The sequence below is a fragment of the Grampus griseus genome, assembly GCF_964374135.1.
Source record: "Grampus griseus genome assembly, chromosome: 15".
In the NCBI taxonomy this organism is placed as follows: Eukaryota; Metazoa; Chordata; class Mammalia; order Artiodactyla; family Delphinidae; genus Grampus; species Grampus griseus.
Genome location: NC_139009.1, coordinates 79631901 through 79650072, shown reverse-complemented (window position 1 = coordinate 79650072; position 18172 = coordinate 79631901). Strand labels below are relative to the sequence as shown.

Here is an 18172-nt window from a genome sequence, read left to right as displayed (position 1 = left end):
GAAAATAATTCACACCTTCTAATACTCTCCCCCCATGTGTTGAACATACAGGGATTTTGAGATGATTTCAACACCTGACCTGGTTTTTCTCAGAAGACACACGTATTTCCAACAACGGCTACCTACCTGGAGAGTTGTAGATGAGCCCAATATCTGTCTGAAAAGACAAGAATAGAGCAAGGATTAGTTGGGGCCTCCAGCCAGCCAACCTGACGACAATACGAGCACTTGTTCCACCCTAACTCCTTTAATCTTTACAATGACCTGGAAGTTGGGCCACTATCATAGTGGAGGCCATTATCACCTCCACTCTACAGAGGAGGATACTGAGTTTGAGCCCGAAGTTTTACAACTAGTAAGTGAGGTGGCCTGGATTGAAAGGATTCTTGACCACCACCAGCACTGCTGGCCAACACAGCGTTATTCTTCCCTACCCCTGGGGGTTGGGGAAAGGTGTCTCCTGTCCTGGGGAAGAGGATGCTCAAGGGAAGACTTGGTAAAGAGACTATGGGTTTTTCCTTTGCCCTGGGAGACAGTTTTTGACTCCCTGAGGCCTGAGGGGTGCAGTACAGGATTGAAGGTGGTGTGGGGCAAGGTAGCGCAGAACATTCAGGCCACCCTTGGAAGGGTGCATAGAGCAAGCCCCAAGTTTTGTATGTAGGCCTGCTTTAAAGCTCAGTCAGCCCCTTGGGTTAGGTAGGCAAAGATTTCTTAGATCCAACAACAAAAACACAACCCATAAACGAAATTTTTTTTTTTTTCATAAACGAAATTTTTGATAAATTGGACTTCATCGAAATGTAAAACTTCTGCTCTTTGAAAGATACTGTTAAGAAAATGGAAAGAAGGCTTCCCTGGTGGCACAGTGGTTAAGAATCCTCCTGCCAATGCAGGGGACACGGGTTCGAGCCCTGGTCTGGGAAGATCCCACATGCCGTGGAGCAACTAAGCCTGTGCACCACAACTACTGAGCCTGCGCTCTAGAGCCCGTGTGCCACAACTACTAAGTCTACGTGCCACAACTACTGAAACCTGTGTGCCTAGAGCCCGTGCTCTGCAACAAGAGAAGCCACCACAATGAGAAGCCCGCACACCACAAAGAAAAGTAGCCCCTGCTCACCACAAAGCCCACGTGCAGCAACAAAGACCCAACACAGCCAAAAATAAATAAATAAACTTATTTTTTTTTTTTAAAAAAAAGAACCCTTAAGAAAGAAAAGAACATGAAAGGAGACGTGATATACTGGGAGAACATTTTTCCAAATCATTTATCTGATAAAGGACTTGTATCCAGAATATATAAGAAAATCTCAAAACTCCATAGTAAGAAAACAAACAACCCAATGAAAACAAGCAAAAGATTTGAACAGACACTTCATCAAAGAAGTTAGATAGCAAATACTTGAAAAGATGCTCAACATCATCAGGGAAGTGTAAATTATAATCACGACAAGATACCACCACACGTACTTAGAAGAGCCAAAATTTAAAAGATGGACAGTATCAAGTTTGCATAAGAATGTGGAGCAACTGGAACTCTAATATGTACTGCTGGTGGGAATATAAAATGGTAGAACCTATCTGGAATTTTTGGGAAAAAACTGCTAGGAATTTTCTTTAAAAGTTAAACACACACCTACCATATGAGGTAGTCATTTCACTTCTAACATATTTAGTCAAGAGACATCAGAGCATAGGTCCATGCTAAGACTTATACATCAGTGTTACAGCAGCTTTGTTTTAATAGTGCCAAGCTGGAAACAATCTAAACGTCCATCAGCAGATGAATGGATCAACAACCTGTGGTATGTCCATAAATGGAATACTATTCAGCAATAAGAAGGAATGAACGATCGATCCATGCAACAACATGGATGAATCTCAAAAGAATTACGCTGATTGAAAGAAGCCAAACAACAATAAAGTACATGCTGTATGATTCCATTTGGATACAATTCTAGAAAATGCAAAGCAATGTGTAGTTACAGAAAGCAGACCAGTGGTTGTCTGGGGGTGGGAGCAGGAAGGATTGGGGGAAGAGGGAAGAATTACAAAGAGGCACAAGGAAACTTTGGAGGGTGATAGATACGATCGATATGTTCATTACCTTGATTGTGATCATGGTTTCATGGTTGTATACATATTTTAAAACATGAAATTATACATTTAAAATATGTATAGGGAATTCCCGGGCAGTCCAGTGGTTAGGACTCAGCATTTTCACTGCCTTGGCCCGGGTTCAATCCCTGGTCGGGGGACTAAGATCCTGATAAAATAAAATAGTATAATTCATTGTATGTCAATTGTACCTCAATAAAGCTAGAAGAAAACAAACCAAAATGAAACTCAGTCACCTCTAACGAAGCCATAGATCTAGGCAGTGATCATCAATAGCTCTTAACAACATAAAAAGAGACCAACAGTCGTTCTGTGTCTCCTGGTGACATCATCTTGCCAAATAATTGACCCAAGTCTGATCTAGCCTATAGATAGGAAATACCTGGGCAGAGAGATGTGAGAACTGATCCCCTGGAGGTACAACCAGCAAAATCCAGACTGAGGGAAAACTGCAGGACAAACTATCCAGTTGCTTCAACAAATAAATGGCAAGGTAAACTAGGGGGCAGGACCGACTGAATGAAATACACCTAAACGTAACATTTTAACCAACTGCAGTGTGTGCACCTGGTTTGGATCCTGATTTGAACAAACTGTAAATGGAATTCACAAGACAATTAGGGAAATGTGAGCACTGACTAGATATTAGTGCTCTCCAGGAATTATAAAAAGGTGTTTAGATGTAGTCATCGTCTTTGGTTATGCTTAATAAAATCTGTATGTTTTAGAAATAGGTAATGAAATATTTAAAAATAAAATGATGTCTGAGATTTGATTCAAAATCTGTAGGGGGATAAAAAAAGAAAAAAAGATCTGTAGGGGAGAGGGAGGGGGCAGGTGTAGATAAAACATGATGACATGATTGACAACGAATTGGTGAAGGTGAGTGATGGGGATGGGGGAATTCATGATACCATTCTCTCTACTTTTGTGTATGTTTGAAATTTTCCAAAAAAGGAATATATATATTTTTAAAAGCTCAGGTTTTTCCCTGACCTCTAAAACGTATTCAACAGTCGGTCATCGTCTGGAAGTCGCACAGTGGCCTTTGTCAAAATGAATGGATAAAGAAGATGTGGCACATATATACAATGGAATATTACTCAGCCATAAAAAGAAACGAAATTGAGTTATTTGTAGTGAGGTGGATGGACCTAGAGTCTGTCATACAGAGTGAAGTAAGTCAGAAAGAGAAAGACAAATACCGTATGCTAACACATATATATGGAATATAAGAAAAAAAAAAGTCATGAAGAACCTAGGGGTAAGATGGGAATAAAGACACAGACCTACTAGAGAATGGACTTGAGGATATGGGGAGGGGGAAGGGTAAGCTGTGACAAAGTGAGAGAGTGGCATGGACATATATACACTACCAAACGTAAAATAGATAGCTAGCGGGAAGCAGCCGCATAGCACAGGGAGATCAGCTCGGTGCTTTGTGACCACCTAGAGGGGTGGGATAGGGAGGGTGGGAGGGAGGGAGACGCAAGAGGGAAGAGATATGGGAACATATGTATATGTATAACTGATTCACTTTGTTATAAAGCAGAAACTAACACACCATTGTAAAGCAATTATACTCCAATAAAGATGTTAAAAAAAAAAAAAAAGCACATTTTGACCTCCTGCTACCTAGCCTCTCTAGAATCTCTTAATTTCTAAACCTGTGCTGCTTCCTTGAGGGTTAGGTGGGGGAGGGGCAGGTCATGACCCTTTTTGTGCTTATTACAAGTACTGTAGTGAGAAAGAAACTTTACTTTGATTTGCCCTAAATTTGCCTTTCCCAAGGGCTGGGCCCTTTTCCATGAGTTGCCAGATTTAGCAAATGAAAATACAGATGGCAGCTTAAATTAGAGTTACAGATAAACAATGTGGTGGTCCAAGGACAATGGTGCTTCAAGGACAAAGGACGACCCTGCCTGAAAAAGTTTCAGCGGTACACCCCCCTACCAGACTCTTAATCACCTTCCCTACCATGTTACGATGGTTACGAAATTCCTGAGCCCACCTGGGCGACGCCCGCCTGGGCGATGGGACCTGTCCCAAATAAGGAAAGGCATCTGCCCTGTCCCACTCCCATCCTATAGAAGGAAGGTGTATGTGCCGCGACCAATTGGTAAAGGAAAATTTCACCTCGGACCATTCCTTTGTTTTCTGGCTATAAAAACTGATCAATAGCACACGTTTGGGCTCGACTCTCCCAGACTACTAGGAAGTTGGCCCTCTGTTCTAGCAGCGACCCTTCCTTCTAATAAATTCTGTCTTCTTTACATTCTGCCTTACGTCTGGAAATTCTTTTCCAACCCGCATTCGGACAACGCCAACTTTTTTAGTATACGTAGGTCCCAAGCAATATTTCATGAGGAGCCATGAAATACTGGGGATATACTTATATTTAAAAGTACCTGTTGTTTAAGATTCAAAATTTCCGGGGCATCCTGTATTTAATCTGGCAACCCTAGCTTTTCCTGATCTTCCTGGATTTGGAGAATCTTAGTTTAGCCCTTCATGACCGTGTGAACTTTCCTCACTTCTCAACCTGGGTCTTTCCCAAAGCAAATCTTTTTACTCTTGCCTTCATAGGCAGCAATCTTTCTCTAGGTTTCTCCAGCAATTTGGTTGACCTTTTGAGTCCTCTGCTTCCACAGTGTCATAAGTATGGGGGGATTCAACGTGGCACCCAGCGCTTTCATAAATGTTACATACTTTAATCCTTACAACGACCCTGTGGGTTGAGTATATTATTATCCCCATTCTACAGATGAGGAAGTAGAGGCTCCGAATAACTTGTCTAAATCACCCAGTTGGTAGGTGGATCCAAATCTGGATCTTGTAGCATCAAAATCCTTTCCCCTAGACTTAGACATAGAGCCCAGGGTGGGTCACTGTAACTGTTTCACCAAACCGCGCCTCCTCCATCCAGTGCTCACTTGGAATCTCCCGATCTCTGCATTGAATCTCATCACTGAGGAATTCATCACCTGCAGGGGAGTTTCCAGAAAGATCTCAGTTATTCACAAGCCCAATTTCCCCCAGCCCCATGGGAGGAATCATAAGGGTACATCTGGATTCTCCAGGATTTACTCAGTGCTTCCTAATGGCTGACACTTCCACGTAGTTTTTCTCATTTAATTCGCAGAGGAGCCCTGTGAAGTTCATATATTGCAGCTCCATTTTACAGATGAGGAAATCGATCAGAGAGGACAATTCACTTGATCTCCACAAAGCAAATTGTTGCACTCAACTTTCTCCCCTGCATGCTGTCCTGGCTATTTCTCAAGAACATGTAAACTTTCAAGGGAGAAGTCTTGCTCTCCTCAGCCCTGTGCTGGGCACATAGGAAGCACTTGATAAATACATGCTCACCATTGTTACCGGGCTCCCTCTGATTGGAGAAAGGGATGTCCCATGTTGAGGGGACATTTGAAGGGTGGCATGAGAATACTGGCACATGGGAAAGGGCTGCTGTGTTCACCTCGGAGCTGAGCTCAGGACCTATCAGTTGGCCTTCCATAACATTTGTTGAATGAATGAATGAATGAATGGATGAATGATTGAATGGAGTGTCTGGTTGCCGGGATAAAGAAGGTGGCAGAGGTGCTGCCTTGGGGTCAGAAAGACCATCTGATGTGACTCTAGCTCTACAGGTAAGGATGCGGGGCTGACGCACTTTCCAGAATTGAGGTGGGACAAGAAAGTGGACCCACCCTGTCCAGCACCTCACCTGGATTAAGATGGTGTCGTCGAAGAATTTTGCAGGAGCCTCATAAAAATTCTGAAAGAAGATCTGAAGCAGAGAGAGTCAGGGTGTGTTTAGGAGACATTCCTTCCACCACGTCCCCCAGGGACTCAGCAAGCCTGAAGCCTCAGACTAGCAGGTTTCTGCCCCGCTGTTCACCCATTTCAATGGCTTTCAGCTCACTACCACCTACCACTCCTCCCACAGAAGCAGAGGCCTGCCAGGTCCTGGAGGGGTTTTCTATCCAGCAAAGGGTGGGGTAAGGGATCCCTGGAGGACTTGTCAGAAGCAGACCAAGGCCCAGCTAACTGCCCTGGGATGGAGATTCAAGCCCCCGCTTCTTTCTAGATCGCCCTGGGAATTCCTTGGCGGTCTGGTGGTTAGGAGTCTGCGCTTTCACTGCCGAGGGCCTGGGTTCAATCCCTGGTCAGGGAACTAAGTTCCCACAAGCTGAGCAACGCGGCCGAAAAAAAAAAGATCGCCCTCTCGGTCCACTGCACCCCACTCCCTGCTGCAGCCAGAACCTCCTCCCCCAGATGTAGACCGGGCCCTGTCACTCTCCTGCTTGAATCCCTCCATGGCTCCCAAGTCCCGTCCATGACGGGGCCCCAGGGCGTTTTGAAGGCTCACCTCCGACCACTCCCCTCCAACTACACCCGTGTCTACAGTTCTGCCAACAGCCCTGCTGCTTCTCCTTTCCAGGCCTCTGAGAACGCTATTCCTTTTTCCTGAATTATCTTTCCCCATCCTGCCTTTTCAGAGTCCTCTCCAACCCCTGCTCCACCGTGCTTTTATCTTTTCTTTGGTGGTCTAGTCATCGATTAATTCAGCGCATGTTAATTGAGTTCCTACTGTGTCAGATGCTATGAGGTGGGGCTTCTGCAGTGGCCAGGGCTACAGAGGGCCTGCATTTCGCGGCTGCAATCCCTGTGCACTGCAGTCTTGCCCGGTTGTCATCCTTTATGTGTTCACATATGCGGGAGGCCCCCCACAGACCACTGGCTCCCCCCATGCAGGGCTCGGAATTACTCGCTCTCTATTCCCTGTGCCAAGCCCAGTGTTTGGCCCTCCATGCCCAGTAAGAGTTCGTGGAACAAACAAATGAAAGCACCCATGTCAGGGAGCAAGCTTGCTGGCTGCCGGCAGGAAATGCCCGATCCTTGGCTGGCCCTCCTGGCCCTAGTGCCCCCATTCGGCTCTGAAGGGCACGTGCTGCCCACCTCATTGAAGAAAGGGTTATTTCCCATCTTGATCCGCGTGTGGTGCTGGTAGCCTCCGATGACCACCTTCACCACCGGCTTGATGTCCTTGCCCATGAGCTGCCGGGCTTCAAACACCTTCACTCGGACCTGCAGAGGAGCAAACAGGGGAACTTGACGTTGGGCTCCCCTTCCCCAGTGGGGACTCTTCTCTAGAAGAACAATATGTTCTGATAAGAAACATCTACTGTGGATAGAAAGCGACCCCATGGGCCCTGGGAAGGCCATGGTTCCTCCTCTTTCCTTTTCTGGGAACTGTCGCCTCCACTTTGCCCTTTTCATCTTGGGTGTTTCTTGAGTGGTAGGGACTTGTTACAGAATAAAGTCTAACATTTCTCAGTTTGCTGTCTTTTTATGTTTGTCTGCGATCTTTTTAGGGAATCGAACATTTTAAAGTTCTGTGCAGTTGAATCTATGATCTGTGATTTGATCTCTGATTTGTGATTTCTTCTTCTGCTTTTATATACTTTCCTGACACTCAGTAAAGGGACGATGAAGTCTGAGCCTAGAATTAGAAGGTGGGAGGGAGAAGAGCCCGTAAGATCCAGGCTAAGGCCCCAGGGGAAGGAACTGGAGATGGCGGCGGCTGGCAGGGCACAGTCGTGGGAGCCTGTCGTGACTAGAGGTAGTAACAGCGTGCAGCTCTCCCAGCCCAGCCCATGGATCCGGCCATTCTCCATGAGGCCTCCTGTGTCTCCATCAAGTCCAGGGGCCCTTCAAGGATTAATACACATGCAGCTACCTGACCATCAGAGACAAGAGTGGTCAAACCAGGCAAACAGGCCTCACGTCAGAACTTTGCCCTACGCACTAGTACATAGGAAGGGTAGTGATTTGGGCACGCTGACCTTCTATCCTGTGGCCAGCTAGCCTCGTGAAGAGGGACAGGGCCAATGGGGAGAGGGAATGTTCTCCAAAGGAGGCGACAGCACGTGCAAAGGCCTGGTGGCTGGGGAGAAAGTCTTGAGAGTGGGGACTGTAAGTTGTGCAGGATGTTACAGCAGGGCGGGGCGGGGCAGGGGCAGGGGACAGAGTGGCCTGGGGGCCAGGCTTGGGTTATCAAGGGCCTGGGAAGCCATCGTAAGGAGTTTGAGTTATGTCCTGAAAACATTGGGAGTCCTCATTTTTAAGGACATTTTTAGGCACACGCATGGCATGATAAGAAGGACTTTATTTATTTTTTGGCCGCGTCATGCAGCATGCGGGGTATTAGTTCACTGACCAGGGATCGAATCCATGCCTCCTGTTTCGGGAGCATGGAGTCTTAACCACTGGACTGCCAGGGAAGTCCCAAGAATGACGTCTTGGAAAGACCACTTGGACTGAAAAATGGACAGGAGAGAGCTGGCGGCTGGGAGTTTGGGAGGAGCCTATTCAAGGTGGTCCAGAGAAGGGATGATGTTGTCTGGGACCAGGGGATGGAAGAGGCAATGGAGAAATGGGTGCGGCCAGGTGATATGAAGAGCTAGGACTTGGCCACTGACTGGATGCGGGGCGGGGGGTGGGGGGAGGAGGGGCAGCCAAGGATGACTCCCAGTCTCCTGAGCACGTGGCTGGCTGGGGAGCAGCTCCAACCATGGCAGAAACGTTAGATTACAGGCTAGAGATCAGAAGTAAGTTGGTAAGCCATGGTATGGGGGTTCCAGAATCCCTGGAGCTTCCCAGGGATCCCCTCGAACTCTCCTCAGCCTCTGCTGTTCAGCTCATTTCTCCTTGCCGAAGGCTAGCCTTGTATTGCCACCTCCTGAAGGGCAGGGTCCAGGCCTCAGCCCTGTCTCCCAGCATGGCCAGGGCCTGGTGTGCACTGCCCTCAGTGCTTCCTGTTGCCTCCCTGGAGCTGGCTCCAGCCTCAGCCACACGCAGAAGTTTCCCAGAATGGCCCCTGGAGGGGCAGAGGATGTGGTGAAGATCTGAGGACCTGGAGACCAATCTGAAGCCCTGACCTTCCTCCATGACCTTGTGGAGAGGCAAGGATGGCCTGGGAACACAGTGAGGGTGTCGGCCAAATCACATGGGCTTTCACCCTGGACGGCCTTACCTGGAAGTGCTGAGGCTTTGGGGACAGAGCCTTGTGTACAGCGGAGCTGGGAAACATCCGTTGCTGCCTGGCCACCTCTTGTGCCATTATGGCCAGGTGGTCTTCATCGCCTGGGGAAACATAGTCCATTGCGGGCTCTCAGAGGCTGGGGCTCAGGAGACTTGGAGGCATTTCCCCCATTTCAGTGTTCTATCCCCAGTGACCAGCTCCTGACTAAAATCACGGCCAAGAGGCCCTGACAAGGGCACATATCCTCCCCAGACATTCCCATGGTCTCCACCCACCATGGGCAACCCTGGGCCTCACACTCTACATATGGAGGCCCTTGGAAATGGCCATCCTTGCCTATCTCTGCAGCCCATTGGAGGCTGGGTCTTCTGTCTACAGACGACAAGTGGACACATTGGGAGGACAGGTGACCTCAGGCAGGTGTCTGGAGATCTGGCCTACAGACCCTAACCTGGTCACTATCCTTCTGTAGGGCTCAGTGGTTGAGTCTCCAAGATCCCCAAGAGCCCATCCAGCTATGCTTGGTGAAATGCAGGGCTTAGTCCCATGGAAGTACATACCTATCTTCTCGATATCCTTGGGGGTCATAAGGGCCACCTGTAGGGTGAGAGTGCACTGCAAAGCAAAGGCAGGGGAGCTGTAAGATCCTGCAGTCCTCGGCCAAATCATAGCACTGGAACCTGGTCCAGCCTGGCAGGGGCCACACCCAGTCTTCCCGGGTGGAGTGATGCTGGCCATGGCACAGGACCACACCATGGGGGCCTGTGCGGTCTGGGATGGAGGGAGGTTATAAACTGGAGAGAGCAATGGGTTACCATGGATGGGGTTTGAAGAATACAGGAGGCACACATTAGTGGTGGTGACAGAAGAGGATGCAGCAGGGTGGGGAGGAGAGAGAGGGTTGACTTGAGACCAGTCTAGAACCACTGATGCTAACCTCCAAGCCCAATGTCTTATGACCTCATGTGGGAACTCCAGCAAACACCTAACTGACCTCCTGCCTGCAAGCACTCTCACTGACTGTCCATCCTCCAGACCATCATCAGAATCGACCCCTAAACACTCCCTAAGTGCTCTAAACATAAAGCTTTCCCACTCCTCTGCCTGCCTTTGAATCTCTGTCAAAACCAAGTGATGGTGGCTGACTCCCTTGTTATATAGCAAGCGCTGAATAAATCACCTTTGCTTGTTCTCATCTGGTTGGTCTTCATGTGTTTCCACACATCTTAATCACCTCCCCTGTAAAGCCTTCCATTTCCTCCCAAGTGGAATTGTTCATTCTCTCCTGACCTCAGTGAAATAGCTCACTGACCCCAATATACACGTGCTGGAGCACTTGTCACCGAGAGTGACAACAGATGTGGGTTTCATCCAATTTTGTATCCCAGGCCTTGCATAGTTGCTGACACCAGTGGACAATCAACTGAACACTCAATCTCAATGGGTGGACGAAGGGTGGAGATGTGGGTAGGTGGATGGAGGGCAGCACGGGGAAGTTGGGGAGATGATGGGAAGTGTGATGGGTCCCCCGCAGGGCAGAAAGTGCTCTCTGGGTTGGGGGCACACTGGCACTCTGCTGGAGTGGATAGCTCAGCTTCACCAGCTGCCCCCACTCCTCCACACACACTTCCTAGGGCCTGACTCACATCTGTGGGCATCATGGAATGGTTGAGCAGGGTCAGGTCCTTCACGAAAAGGATCTCACTTGGTTTTTTCACCAAGGGCTTGAGCAGTATTGTGGCCAGGCCAATGAACCTGGGGAGACAAAGAGCAGGTGTGAGCTCCTGAGCCAGAGGAAATGGTGTCCTTCTCCGTCCCAGGCATGACTTTATCCCGAGATGTCTTTCTCTCCTCGAAGCTGTGCTGCCCACCGAGGCTTCAGGAAGGATGCTGTTGACTGGGAGCATCCACCAGAGGGCTCTCAACTCTCTGGGAATTGGCTTTGGGGCTTCCTGGACAGTGGGCACCCCAGTTACTGGCTCTGCCCTGCCCAGCCTTTTCCCAGAAGCTCTGCACCCACACGCCTCCGGAATGGGACCTGTGCCAAGTAACAGCTGATTGGACCAGGAAGTGGGCACCTGACCAAAGCTGGGCCAGTCAGATTCTCTGTCCTGGGCATTTTGACCTGGGATGCCATAGCCCCAGTCTCAGTGAGGCACTAGAATGGGGCTGTGATGAGAAGCCAGGGTTGGGCAGAGAGAAAGAGATTTGAGATTCTGTGCCTTCAGAAGAGACAGAACTGTCCCTGGGTCCCCAGTTTCCTAGTTCTAGTCGATCTGTCCATCTATATACCTAGCCTTCATATACACACACCCCACCTTTGTTTTTTTTGCATTAGCTGTCTGGAGTGGATTCTGGTCCTTGCATCTGAGTGAGTTACAGACGCAGCATCTGCCGTAGCTTCAGTCAGAGAATCAGGCTCCTCCTGTCTCTCTCTCTGCCTTACCTTTCCTTCTTTACTGAGCCCATGTCCCGAAGGGTGACTTGCAGGAAAGAGTCCTTTTGCAGGGGGCGGTTCCGGAGGTGCCAGATGAGGGTCTGTGGGAGGCACAAACAGGTCAACACCCTCCCTCTCCCCTCCCTTTTCCATCCTCCTAGGAAATTCGAAAAGATACAGGGAACGGGCTGGCACTGTGTTTCTCTCAAACTGAGGAATATCCCTCAAGTCTAATTTCCTAAGAGGATGGCATTTGCTACCCTCACCAAGGGACCAGGTAACCTACCTGGGCTCCCACAGCTTAACTGTGGGAGTTACGCAGTATTGTGGGCTTGTTAGTAGCTAAGGGGTTTGGGGACTGGGTGGGGGGACATGGATGGATGGGAGATGAGAGGGGATCCTACACAAGGAGCCCTGTCTCTATTTCAGGTTTCTGGGAACATCAGGACGGCCCGGTTGGACAAGATGGGTCCATCCCCAGAGTGGGTGAGATGGGCCAAGAGCTGCTATGGCCCCGAGACCTGCACGGCCTTCTCAGCTTAGAGGCTACTTGCAGGGCACGATGTTCCAGCCTTGGGAAAGGCTGATGAGGCTCCCTGTCCCCTCCCTAGACTTCTGGGCACGGTCTGGACCCAGCCTCGCTGTGGGGCTTGTCATTGCCTCATCTGGGCTTGCCTGATGTGTTTTACCTCGTTCCATATGGGGTGATTGCCTTCCACCTCATGAGTTGTCCTCTGGACATCTGCAAAGACACCAAGGGGCCGGCATTAGTGGTAGGAAATATTTCAAAGTCTAGGTTCAAGTGAGCAAAGAGGGGTAGGACTTATCTAGATGTAGAAAACATCAAGTCTACATTGGCAGATGTGATACAGCCCTGATTCTTTCCTACTCTGGAGATTTCAAAATTTCTCACTTTTTATAAGAGTGACATCACCCCATGTGTCAGATAATGTTATGTGTTCATTTCATTTTCTTCCTGGGTACATAGTTCCCAGCCATCTTGCAGCCGGGTGCGGCCGTGTGACTCATTCTGGCCAACCGAGTATGGGATCCCTGCTCACCACAGCCTGGACTGGCTCCCAAACTCTCCCATGAGAGTCTCCGTTCTCCTCCCCACTCTCCACATGCGCTCGCACCATCTGCTGGGTGGTACCTGGTGACTTTGCAGCCACAAGCAAAGAGCAGCTGGTCCCTAAACTACTGTTTGGAGGAGTCATTCAGGATTGTTGCCTGATCTGCACAGTCGATGCAGCCCTTGGTGTGGGCAAGAGGTAAACTTTTGTTGTGTTAAGGCACTGGGATTTAAGGGTTCCGCTGTGACCGGAGCAAAGCTAGTGTACCCTAATACATCCCAAAATATCTCTAATGGGTTGACAGCTCTTTATCCACTAAAATATGCCTTCCCCAGAAATATCTTTAACAAAGAACAGTCTATAGCCCTGCAAAGAACCTCGAAATTGCTAAATTTGAGATTCTTCCCAAGGAAAGAATGTGTGTGAGAGAGAAGAGAGAGGAGACAGTCGGGGGTGGGGGGAGAAGCAGGGGACTCTCTGTGCCTGTCCAGTAGTGGGAAAGGGGGACACTGTAGGGGATGGTATATGGGGGAAGCGGGGCTGGAAACGACAGGTGAAAAAGGAATAAAAGATTTCAAACAAACATTCAGTTATAAAAATGTGTAGGCAAATCTGGGGGCAAACCCAGGATTCTGGGTCGTAGGCATCTTTTTTTTTTTTTTTTTTTGCGGTACACGGGCCTCTCACTGCTGTGGCCTCTCCCATTGCAGAGCACAGGCTCTGGACGCGCAGGCTCAGCGGCCATGGCTCACGGGCCTAGCCGCTCCGCGGCACGCAGGATCTTCCCGGACCGGGGCAGGAACCTGTGTCCCCTGCATCAGCAGGCGGACTCTCAACCACTGCACCACCAGGGAAGCCCTGTAGACATCTTTGTAAGAGAGATTTCTAGGAGGAGAAGGACAATGCCTGGGAGGTGACAGGGAAGATGGCTCGGAATCAGACTGTTCCCCGGCTCACCATAAAATTAGTTTCAGGGCAAAGACATGCTGAACCTCCACTACACCTCTTTCAACCCGCAAACTGGGGACATAAACCTACATCACCCTGTGCACCTGGAGTCCTGAGTGTTCCATCTCTGAGTGATAGCATACTCAGCAAGCAGGGTTTCACAGGCCAGAAAAAAATTTAAGGAATTTCAGTCTTCGCTCATTTCCTTTGGAAACTACTGTGTCCTATTTTCTCTTGGTCCCAATTTTCTCACTCCCCACACTTCCTGGAAAACCTCATTTGCCTGTGTCCACCCCCTTTCTCTCCTCCAACAGACTGTTCATCTTTTTTTCCCTTTTCCCCTTTTTGTTCCCAGCTCTTTGTTATATAGATACACTTAACCTTTTTCATTTTCTCTCATAAATCCTTTACACCACCCCTCCCACCTTTCTTGGACTTTTTTCCTTATCTATGAAAAATTGAGACAATAAAACTTGCCTCATAGAATTGTTGTGAGGATCAAAAATCATTACGTTTATGATGAAACTTTGTTGATTATAAAAGTAATTCATCCAATTGAGCAGTTATTACTAGAAGTTGTACAAAGACCTGTCTGTATATTATCTTTTCAAATCCTCACAGCCATCCTATGAAGCAGGTACTTGGGTTTTTTTTAACCTGTTTTTGGCACAGCCCTAGTTCATAGAAGAAACTTGAGCAGTATTCAACTTCTTTTTCTCCAGTAGTCATTCTCCGGAAAAAATGGGAGGCAGAGGAGTCATACTAAGAGAAATAATAGCAACAAGGAGGATAAATTTGAAAGAGCCAGACGGTGTCTACCTCACCTTTCTGTGACACAGGGCATTTTTACCTAGTAGGGCACCGATAAATCTAGTTTTTCATTGAACGTATGTTGCCTCTCAGGGCTCCTGGCTCTCACCTCTGAAGTACACGGACACGCAGGGTCTGGGTGGGGGGCTCAGGGGTGGGCTAATCTTGGCCGACCACACGACAAGCCGCAGCATCTCTTCCACCTACTTCCCTCCGTCCTTCTCTGGCAAAGCTTCCTTCTTGGAGCAACTTGGTCCAAAGCTTCTCCCAGGGCTCAGGGGGTAAGGAAGGTCCCGAGTGTGTTGCTTAGCAAGAGAGGTGATGTCACAAAGGTCAGTGGTTCTTGGGTGGTGGTTCTTGGTTCTGGAGAGGAATGAGGAGAATGGAAGGAAGAAGAAATCACAGAGTACGAAGCCAGTGGCTTGAGGCGCCCAGGGCTGTAGAAACAAACCAGTTTGGCTGAACTTCACTTCCTCCTTCCGTTCTCTTTTCTCTCTCGTTCTTACTGTCCTTCTGATTTCAAGATCAGGTAGAAGGATAATATCTGCCCTTTATACAAGCAAGTTATCTGGAGTGAATCATTGCCAAAGTCACACAGTTTAGGTGAGAAAATAGAGAAGGGAGGTGAGCTGAGAAAAGAAATAAGGAAATCAAAGACGATTTCAGTGGTGTTTCAGAAGTCCTTCCTAATGTGGCAGCAAACATTTAGGCCTCCTTTTCTCTAAAGGAAACGTGAGTCTAGGTATGAGTCTCTCTTGAACCAACAGAAACTGGCTTTCTCATCAATGAGCTCTTACGCCAGCTGGGTTTGTAAGGTTAAAGAAAAATCTCACTGACATATTATCTTGCTTAATTGCCCTTAATTGCCCTCAAGGCCTCTCAGCGTGAGGATGGAACGGGGTCATTGCTCTTGTCCCTAAGCTTTTTCTGCTTTAGGGTTGAACATTATATAAATTATACCTTATCCAATAGTTAGCGTGAAAATTAATAGATGTTTTAAAAAAGTATATTTGTTGATGAAACAATTTAGCAGTAAGCTTACTACCCATTCTAAAACCTGCATGGGTATGTTTTAGAGCAAAAAAACCCAAAAAAACTGAATGTGTGATCTTGGTGTTAGGACTGCTTTCAGCAGGTTTAAAAAGTACTTCCTGACAGTTTTTCTTGAAATGTAAACACAACACAATGCTTGTTGCTTTGTTAATAATTTTCCAAACTAAGTATGACACAAAAGGCAAACCCAGGAAAAGGAAGAGACGGATAGATTTGACCGCATAAAATTCAAGATTCTTGTACAGAAAAATATACCTTAAAAGGTATATCAGGGCTTCCCTGGTGGCGCAGTGGTTGTGAGTCCGCCTGCCGATGCAGGGGACGCGGGTTCGTGCCCCGGTCTGGGAGGATCCCGCATGCCGCGGAGCGCCTGGGCCCGTGGGCCGTGGCCGCTGAGCCTGCGCGTCCGGAGCCTGTGCTCCGCAATGGGAGAGGCCACGGCAGTGAGAGGCCCGCGTACCACAAAAAAAAAAAAAAAAGGTATATCAAAGTAGGGAATGTTTGCAACAGCTCTTATAATTCAATAAGAAAAAGATGAATACTCCAAAGGAAAATGGGGCAAAGTATAGATTAGATGACTGTCCAAATGGACAAAAAAAAAAGATGTAAAAAAAATTCAGCCTGTTTAATAATCAAAGAAACACAATGAGAACTTCCCTGGTGGCGCAGTGGTTAAGAATCTGCCTGCCAATGTGGGGGACACGGGTTCGAGTACTGGTCCAGGAAGATCCCACATGCTGTGGAGCAAATAAGCCCATGCACCACAACTACTGAGCCTGCACTCTAGAGCCCGTGAGCCATATATACTGATGCCTGCGTGCCTAGAGCCCACGCTCCGCAACAAGAGAAGCCACCGCAGTGAGAAGCCCATGCACCACAAGAGAGTAGCCCCCGCTCACCACAACTAGAGAAGAGCCCATGCACAGAAACGAAGACCCAATGCAGCCAAAAATAAATAAATAAATTTATGAAAAAAGAAAAGGAAGAAACGCAATGAGATACTGTTTATCACTTTGCCAAATTGGACTCAGAAGCCCAAAAAACAAAAAAGATGTTAAAAAAAATTCAACCTCCTTAATAAGCAAAGAAATACAACAAGATACCATTTATCACCTCCCAAATTGGCAAAGAATGAAAAAAATGATAAACCTGGTGTGCTGAGGAAGGAAGAGGGGCAGAGAAAAGATACAAACCCATACACAGTGCTGATCAGAGTATAAAGAAAAAAACAGCAGAACGAAGGCTCAGGATAAGTGCCAGGGAAAGAGAGTTAAGCGTGGGGAGAGATGGACCGAAGGCTGCTCTTTTCCTGTCATCCTAATAGTAGTATTAACCTCTAAATAGCATATTTAAATAGCATCCCTTGAATTTTTCACTTTGAGACTCTGTCTATCAAGTCATCTCTTTTATATCATCTCTCACTCCTTTCCCACCTCCTAGCTTCTCTCTCCCAAACTTCCCCCAACTCATCACTTTTAGATATTATCTACTGCTGTTTATCACACCATGGCAGCTTTGTTACACCTGCCTTTCCTGCATCCTGTTCTCATAATTGTATCTCATTTGGGAGCTAAATCTACATTCAGTATTTTCATTTTTATAATAATGTATGTTTTTTTAACTGCAGATCAAGTAGTACCCTCCAATTCCACATCCTTTCTTTTTTTTAAATTAATTAATTTCTGGCTGCGTTGGGTCTTCGTTGCTCTGCGCAGGTTTTCTCTAGTTGTGGTGAGCTGGGGCTACTCTTCGTTGCGGTGTGCCGGCTTCTCATTGCGGTGGCTTCTCTTGTTGCAGAGCACGGGCTTAGTTGCTCATTGCTTAGTTGTTTCAGTAGTTGTGGCACACGGGCTGGGTAGTTGTGGCTCATAGGCTCTAGAGTGCAGGTTCTAGTTGTGGCGCACGGGCTTAGTTGCCCTGCGGCATGAGGGATCTTCCTGGACCAGGCCTTGAATCCGTGTCCCCTGCATTGGCAGGTGGGTTCTTAACCACTGTGCCACCAGGGAAGTCCTCCTCGTCCTTTCTAATACAACTTTGTGTTTTTCTGTAATTTACAAATTGCTTCGTTTTTTCATTTGCTTGCTTTTCTTAAAAGTCTGACCAAGTCTTTTAACATCTTTCAACAGCTCTGTGATCTCCTTTTAATACAGTCTCCCCCAGGTTCAAATCCATCAGGTATTTTACCAGTTTTTTCATTTTCCCTGAGCCCTGGGGAGATCTCTCCTGGCCTCCTCTCCTCTCTAGTCTACACTGGTTGCTCCCAGCCCTGTAGCACAGCTATCATCCTGGGGCTTCCCTTCTTCACCACCAGTTTTAGAATTCCCCCGTTTGTCTCCTGTGTTGGACTCTGTTTCCCAGATCCTTTCCTCTTTCTTGAGTTACTCTCTCATCTTAGTGGAACACAATTTTCCATAGCTTTCTGAATTTTTTGAGTGTTTGTAGGTCTGCACATGTCTTTATTCCACCCTTGCACTTGACTGATAGTCTGGCTGGATGTATCAGTCAGGATGGGCTATGTTATGCTGAGGTAACAAACATCTCCAAAAATCTCAGTGTCTTAAAACAATAAAGCATTTTTTTAATAGCAGCTTTACTAAGATATAATTCACATACCATAAATTCAGTCTTTTAAACAGTACTGTTCAGGTTTTTAGTATATTCACAAGGTTGTGCAACTGTCATCAC

General features: G+C 47.5%; 1 protein-coding gene across 1 annotated transcript in view; it reads right to left on the bottom strand.

Annotated features, from left to right (window-relative positions):
• FER1L5 (fer-1 like family member 5) overlaps positions 1 to 14628 on the bottom strand; it is a gene marked incomplete at both ends in the record, with an annotated part of 48227 nt that extends 33599 nt beyond the window's left edge. The window contains 10 exons of the mRNA XM_082672774.1: positions 127 to 157; positions 5052 to 5102; positions 5846 to 5908; positions 7081 to 7209; positions 9158 to 9267; positions 9727 to 9781; positions 10813 to 10921; positions 11613 to 11704; positions 12293 to 12345; positions 14544 to 14628. Coding sequence (XP_082528900.1) covers positions 127 to 157; positions 5052 to 5102; positions 5846 to 5908; positions 7081 to 7209; positions 9158 to 9267; positions 9727 to 9781; positions 10813 to 10921; positions 11613 to 11704; positions 12293 to 12345; positions 14544 to 14628 — 778 coding nt within the window. The remainder of the gene's footprint in view (positions 1 to 126; positions 158 to 5051; positions 5103 to 5845; positions 5909 to 7080; positions 7210 to 9157; positions 9268 to 9726; positions 9782 to 10812; positions 10922 to 11612; positions 11705 to 12292; positions 12346 to 14543) is intronic.
• Between the last annotated feature and the right edge of the window lie 3544 nt (positions 14629 to 18172).